General features: G+C 40.3%; 1 protein-coding gene across 1 annotated transcript; it reads left to right on the top strand.

The window, feature by feature from the left end:
• On the top strand, window positions 4,398-5,673 carry LOC109846204. Its single transcript, XM_020415426.1, has 5 exons — window positions 4,398-4,607; window positions 4,726-4,935; window positions 5,008-5,112; window positions 5,195-5,293; window positions 5,383-5,673. Exons 1-5 carry the CDS (start codon window positions 4,398-4,400, stop codon window positions 5,671-5,673), a joined length of 915 nt encoding a protein of 304 aa, XP_020271015.1.

The following is a 7,965-nucleotide window of genomic DNA, read 5'->3' as shown; positions in this document are numbered from 1 at the left end:
CAGAGCAGAATCCCTGTGAAGGTTCTCCGATATTTTCCAATTATTCCTAGGCTGCAGAGGTTTTATATGTCTGCCGAGCTGGCTGAGAATATGCGATGGCATTCGACCGATCGTAAAGAGGACGGGAAATTGAGACATCCTGCTGATGGTGAGGCATGGAAGCACATCGATCGTATATACCCTGACTTTGGTAAGGAGTCTCGGAATATTAGGCTGGGGCTTGCTAGCGACGGATTTAATCCGTTTGGAGTAATGAGCTCTGCTTGGTCTACCTGGCCAGTGTTGCTGACACCGTACAACATGCCCCCGTCGATGTGCATGAAGCAACCGTACATGATACTGTCACTTTTGATCCCTGGAAGATATTCTCCTGGAAATGACATCGATGTTTTCCTCCAACCATTAATTGACGACCTGAAGCTTCTCTGGGAAAAAGGTGGGTAAGGAGTCTCGGAATATTAGGTTGGAGCTTGCTAGCGACGGATTTAATCCGTTTGGAGTAATGAGCTCTGCTTGGTCTACCTGGCCAGTGTTGCTGACACCGTACAACCTGCCGCCGTCGATGTGCATGAAGCAGCCATACATGATACTGTCACTCTTGATCCCTGGAAGATATTCTCCTGGAAATGACATTGATGTTTTCCTCCAACCATTAATTGACGACTTGAAGCTTCTCTGGGATGAAGGCGTCAGCACTTACGATGCTTATGGTAAGGAGGCTTTCCGTATGCGTGCAATGGTCATGTGGACAATTAATGACTTTCCAGCATATGCTAACTTGTCTGGATGGTCGACGAAGGGTCAGATTGCTTGTCCGGTGTGCATGTTAGATTATGAGGGAAAGTTCCTAAAATACAGCCGTAAGTTCTGTTATTGACAACACAGAAGATGGTTACCTACAGGGCACAAGTTCAGAAAGTTAGTAGGAAAGTTCAATGACAATCCAGAAAACAGACCGGCACCACCAAGGCTGACCGGGGAAGAAATATTTAAGCTTCTACATCCTCTACCTAAAAAAATATTTGGAAAGAAAAGATTCAACAAAGAAAATCCATTTGGGGTTAGGAGAAAAATATTGAAGCAAAATTGGAAGGGAAGGGGAAAGGGTAAGCAATTTCTCAAAGGCAATTCGAAAGGAAATAAACCTCGCACTGTCCAATCGCATGGGCGTGTCTCTATGGGTACTGAACTTCTGCATGGATGGTCAAAATTCAGCATATTTTATCAATTGTCATATTGGAGAAGTTTAAAAATACGTCACAACTTGGATGTCATGCACATCGAGAAGAACATATGCGAGAATCTCTTGAACACTTTGTTGCAGGACGGAAAAAAATCAAAAGATGACTTAAGGGCACGTCGAGACCTAGCAGAATTGAACATCCGTCCTGAACTGCAAGCTATAAATAAGGGTGACGAAAAGTTTGAACTCCCAGCCTCCCGTGTCACACTGTCGAAGGATGAGATCCATAATATGTGTTTATTTCTAAAGTCCGTGAAGACACCGGATTGTTATGCTTCAAACATTTCTGCAAATGTGCATATTGAGGACAGGAAAATTTTGGGACTCCAGACACATGACCATCATATTCTATTGCATCAACTTCTCCCGGTTGCGTTGCGACATGCTGAGAAGGAACTCGCGATGGTGGTAATAGAATTCTGCGGTTTCTTCAAGCAACTGTGCTCTAAGGTGATTGATGTCAGGGAGTTTGAAGAATTAGAGGGACGTGTAGCCAATACACTGTGTAAAATGGAAATTCTATTTCCACCCTCGTTCTTTACGGTCATGGTGCATCTCACAATACATTTAGCATATGAAGCCCGCATCGCAGGACCAGTTCAATATCGCTGGATGTACCCTGTGGAGAGGTATTTATTATTATAATGCTCAATTAATATTTGTTAAATTACGTATATCAGTTTTATTTTGTCACAAATCATGAAACTATATGCTTGTAGGTATTTGGGTTTCATGAAACATTTGATGCATAATCGTGCACGTCCTGAAGGATCGATAGCAGAGAACTATATAAGTAATGAGAGTTTGAATTTCATCTCTCGTTACTTGCGGGGTGTGGAGACAAGGCTCAACCGTCCCTAACGAATAATTGACGGAACATTCTATAATGATCGTGGGGAGGACACTAGATTCCCCAGAATGGAGCTAGATCAAGCCCACACATATATCTTGAGCAATAATACTACATTTAACATATACGCGACGTAAGTATTTAACTGTTTGAATCAGACCATATCACATCACAATAACTATCTCTATTTAACTGTTACAAATGATTTTATTCTAGGCTTCACATCCGATATGTGCAGACTATTCTTAAATGCAGAACAAAAAATAAAAGAGTTATGGACACACACTATCGTGGGGAGGACACTAGATTCCCCAGAATGGAGCTAGATCAAGCCCACACATATATCTTGAGCAATGATACTACATTTAACATATACGCGACGTAAGTATTTAACTGTTTGAATCAGATCATATCACATCACAATAACTATCTCTATTTAACTGTTGTAAATGATTTTATTCTAGGCTTCACATCCGATATGTCCAGACTATTCTTAAATGCAGAACAAAAAACAAAAGAGTTATGGACACACACTCTAGACAATTCCCTGCATGGCTGAAGGGTGAAGTAAGATTTATTTACATTTCTGATTCGTATATCAAATATGTGCCTGCCAACAGATATTTAAACTATTTGTTTCTTTTCTTAAAGGTTGACCGATGTATTACGAATGGGGTTAACCTGTCTGAAAAAATATGTTTATATGCCAGAGGTCCTTCTAACGTGGTTAAGCATTATGGAGGGTACTGTATCAACGGCTTTAGGTTTAACACCATCAGTTTCGAAGAGAGACGACAAACGCAAAATAGCGGTGTGTTCTGCTCCTTCTCGCAACTATCATACGCTAGTTCAAAAGATCTAAATCCGATACAAGGTGAAATCTATTACTACGGTCAGGTAGAAGACATTGTGGAGATTTTCTATGGGATTAATAATAAAGTCAGACATGTGATGTTTAAGGTTCGTTGGAGTGAGCTGAAAAAGGCGAAGGATGACTACGGTTACACACTCGTTAATCTTAACAAGGAAATATATCAGACTGAAAAGTACATGTTAGCTGCTCACGCAAAACAGTGCTTTTATGTCAAAGATATAATGAAAAATGACGAATGGGTTGTCCTTAAGAATCCGCCTAGATCCTACATTCATGAAGCCGTGTCTGACGAAGATCACGAAGATATTATCTTGGCCGACGAAACAGTTGCTGAGTTTTCCTTGACACAAAATAATCTGGTGGATGAAATTACACTGGCGCGCCCTGATGTACCTGCGATTATATGTGAGCCAAGGTGTAAAGTCAAAAAACGAGTCCACGGTAGAGTCGATAAAACTATAAGGACGGTCCTTTTGTCAGCACGCACACGGTCGCAGGCTAACCGCACACGGTCACAGAGTAGAGCCTCAACATCATCATAATAATATAATGCTTGGTTATGATTTAAAAAGAACATTCATGTATCTGTTTGACTGGTTAACATGTATCAGTTTGTGTTATGTATTATAGTATTGCCTTTATATTATCTGTTTGACTGGTTATCATGTATCAGTTTTTGTCATGTATTATAGTATTGCCTTTATATTATCTGTTTGACTGGTTATCATGTATCAGTTTGTGTCATGTATTATAGTATTGCCTTTATATTATCTGTTTGACTGGTTATCATGTATCAGTTTGTGTTATGTATTATAGTATTGCCTTTATATTATCTGTTTGACTGGTTATCATGTATCAGTTTGTGTCATGTATTATAGTATTGCCTTTATATTATCTGTTTGACTGGTTATCATGTATCAATTTTTGTCATGTATTATAGTTTTGTTGGGTACTCATTATGTTTTCAAAGTATAGATGACAAAAGGATTACGTAAGAGAGCGCTTGAGAGACTTATTGGTAGACATTCTGGAGGCGACGCACATGGCTCTACGTCAGGTATTTTTATTTATTTATTATATCTGTACATTTCTATAAACTATTAATACGAGCCTAACATTATTTTTTCACATTTCCTACGCAGGCCGCATCGCTGCTACACATGACGGGCCGCCACAGGACACAGGACGAGGAGATGCTCCACCTGATGCGGAGACACTCGTTGATCCTGCCCAGCATGCAGAGATGCCGCCGTCGCCTCCTCAGGCTGCAGATGTATTGGAGGAGCGCCGATATGAGCCATATAGCGCAGCTGTAGAAGCTGCGCCACTACCACCGGATTCTATTCCGGATCAGCGAGCCCACGACCCGGCCAAGGTGAAGGAGGATTGGGATGCTTATCATGATTTGCGACTTATCGCACAGCAGAGGTATGAAGCGACCTACTAGGCGCGGCCGCAGTGGTACCAAGCCACAGAACCTCATCCCAGATATTCATCGGAGGGCCGTGATCCGATGGGAGAACGGCATGCCTGTCGGGCCATTTGCTAACTCTTTCAACAATTTCCTCGCCACTTTAGCCAGGAGACATGATTTCTTCAACATATTTTTGACGTGGAAGTCGCAGCGGATTGATGCGCTGGTGGCTTGTTAGAGATATATATGTGTGAGTCATTTATTTTAATTCTCATAATTATTAGTTATTTTATTATTTTGTTTAACACACTGATTTGTATCTCTTTTTTCATTGTATGCTGAAGCGATTTTTCTTTCTTGACGATTACGCTTGTGCCTGGACTTACTGCTTCACGCAAATCAATCTATCGTTCAAGAGGTGGCGGTTTGAGCTGAAGAAAAAATATTTTATTCAAAGAACAAAAGATTGTGAGCGTTACTGGCATCTTGACGAGCGTGTAGATGGAGTAGATTTTTTTGCACTTTACGATTATTGGGACACGGCCGAAATTCAGGTATTATTGAAGTATATATTTTCGTTTATTGTTTGAAATTCTATATTATATCTATTTAACATTGTTTTGCAGGATCAAGCTGAAACAGCAAGGAGGAACCGCAATGCGCCCCGCAGTTACGAGCATCACGGGGGCTCCAGGTCCTTCAGCCAGCATTATCATCAATTGGCGCTTGAGGTATATAATATATTAGCTCTTAGGTTATCAAATTGAGTATAATTTATGTGTTATGAGTTAATGATATATGTGAATAAAATAGGGAAGGGGAGAACTCGGGCATTTTGCAGATCGTATTCTGACTGGTTGGAGTCCAAATTACGCCGATGAAGTGAAGAAAGCGCAGAACCGGGATCTGGCTGTAAGTATCAGTTAATTTGTATATTTAATTTTTATAACAATGCATTTTAAATGTGTTAGAATTGACCTGGTTGTTTTGGTATATCGCAGGAGAAATTACATGCTAAGGTGCAGGAGCAATTATCACAGACTCAGGTCGATTCTAACACTCCGACCCGATTAAGTAGAGAGGAGGAGGATAGCATCATCGAGACGGTCATTGGACCGAGTAGGAAGAACAGATACAGGTGGAGAGGATCCGAGCATCGACCATACGAGTCCAGTAGCACCTACGAGTCTGCAGCTCCACCAGGATGCAGTTCTTCTCAAGACCCGACTATGGAGCAGCGGATGAAAGCGATGGAAGATTGGCAGTCGCGTCGGGAGTCGGAGCTACTCTAGGTGGCGGAGGAAGAACGGAGGCGCCGGGAGCAGAGGGAGGTGGAATTCGCCCAGTTCATATCGACTCTGCCTTCTGATTCTCATGAGGCATATAGGAGACGGTTTTTGGCGGATCAGGTAATATATATATATTTCTTTTTTAATTAAATGAATTAAATATAAAATTCTTACTTAGTTATGAGTATGCCATGTGACTAAATGATATCACACAAACTGTTACACACAAACTATATCTCTCTCCGAAACACAACTAAAATTATATACTTAATGTTTTTATGTGATGGTGGTGTTGATGGTGCGTGCTTGGTTGGTTCGTGGGTGGGGTTGGGGGATTGTTATTGTGGTGGTGGTGGTGTTATTATTGTTGTGTTGTGGTGCCGCCATGTGTTGTATTGTCGTGGTCGTTATGTGCGTGCTTGATGTTGGGTTTGGTCGTGGTGGGGGAGGGGGGGTGTGGGGATTGGGTTGAGTTGGGTACTCGTGCGTGCGTGTGTGCGTGTTGGTGGAGATAGGTACGGGTGCGTGCGTGTGTGCGGGTGAGGTTAGAGTGTGTGTGTGCGTTGTTAAAAACTTGTGCGTGCTTGCGTATAATACATAAAAATATGCTATGATACTCTCTCTCTGAATCATATAACATGTAAGAATATGCCATGATACTCTATTATTGCTATACTTGCATGTCATGCCTTGTTGTTTTATAATTTGTTACTTTACTGTAAAATTCAGTTTTTGATGATGTACGTATTGCTCTATAACGCTTTATTTATATTTTTAGGCTGGGACTTCTCGACAATGTGGAGTTGGTGATGAGGATGATGATGATCGGGACTGAGTTTATTTGTTTTAACATTGAAAACAATGGGTGTGCTGTATAAATAACATTTAAAATGTTGGGATATTTATTATGTTTTTAGTGAAATAATTGTTATATATGCGTGAAATATGTGTTATATGTGCTTGTGTTGTGTAAATTTATTGTACATGTTAATGTTGTGAAATATATTGTACAGGAATTTCTAATTTTCAAAAAAAAATTTAAAAAAATTTCAGATGACTTTTAGCGACGGATATTCCGTCGCTAAAAGAACTTTTAGCGATGGAAAACTGACACGCCAGACATGCACTAATACAGCTTTCGGCGACGGATTTTCCGTCACTATAAATATTGGCGACGGAAAAATGTATAGCGACGGAATATTTCGTCGCCAAAAAGTATAGAATTTGGCGACGGATTTTCCGTCGCCAAAAAGTATAGCGACGGCTAATTTATAGCGACGGAAAATACCGTCGTCAAAAAAATATACATAAACGACGGATTTTCCGTCGCTATATAACCGTCGCTGATATTTAGCGACGGATTTGTCGTCGCTAAAGGTAGATTTACCTACCCTGATAATAGTGACGGCTTTTTAGCGACGGAATATCTTATTTTCCGTCGCTAAAACTTTTAGCGACGGATTTTGGTCTTTTGGCGACGGATTTGTCCGTCGCCAAAAGTCCCCTTTGCAGTAATGTAAGTTATTATGGAATATCTGGCACTATAACATCCATATTAAGAGCTTAGCTGAGATGGCAATTATGAAGGTTCGAAAGAGGATGAGTATATCTTTATCTTGTATATTAAATTTTGATAGACTTCAGATCTAGCCGAAAATACTCTTGAAGTTACTGATAGGATACAATTAGTACATGTGCAGAGATTGCTAGATGAAGAAAGATGCACTGATTAGATAAATAAAGAAAGTTGATCAGAGATAAGGGAAGCTTGAATGAGAAAAGAAGTATGCTAGAGAAGCGGGGGTCAGAGGCGTGTTATTTTCCTTTCTTGCTTGATTATTTGGGGAAATTGCGCCGTTGACCCTGCAGTTTGCCGCCGAATCCCCATCAAAAAACCCTAGTTCTTCCTCCCCGAATCGGATCTTTCCGCCTCTCCTCCTCCTCCTTTTCGTCGGACACCTGACTTGTAAGTACTCTACCTCTCAAGCTCATTTTTACAAGTAACAATTGATTTAATTTCTGTTCTATCAACGGTGAAAGTGTTGTTATTGTTGTATTTCTAATTTTCTGCATCCTTGAACTAGTTGATACAAACTTATCATGTCCTTTATATGTTTGTTCAATGAAAGCATCATTCACTGCATTAATATAGGTTCTATTTTCATCTTTTATTTCAAATATTTTGAACAGAGAGTTCCTAAATGATGCTTTTATGTGTTTCTTCCTCCCTCCCCCAGTTATTGTCATTCTTGTTAATTAGCTGGTGCTTGTAAACTTGTCATTTCTTAATGTTAC

This window comes from Asparagus officinalis, chromosome 6, assembly GCF_001876935.1.
Source record: "Asparagus officinalis chromosome 6, Aspof.V1, whole genome shotgun sequence".
Classification (NCBI taxonomy): domain Eukaryota; kingdom Viridiplantae; phylum Streptophyta; class Magnoliopsida; order Asparagales; family Asparagaceae; genus Asparagus; species Asparagus officinalis.
Note: the sequence above shows the minus strand (reverse complement) of the source record. Positions and strands in the feature narration are given on the sequence as shown.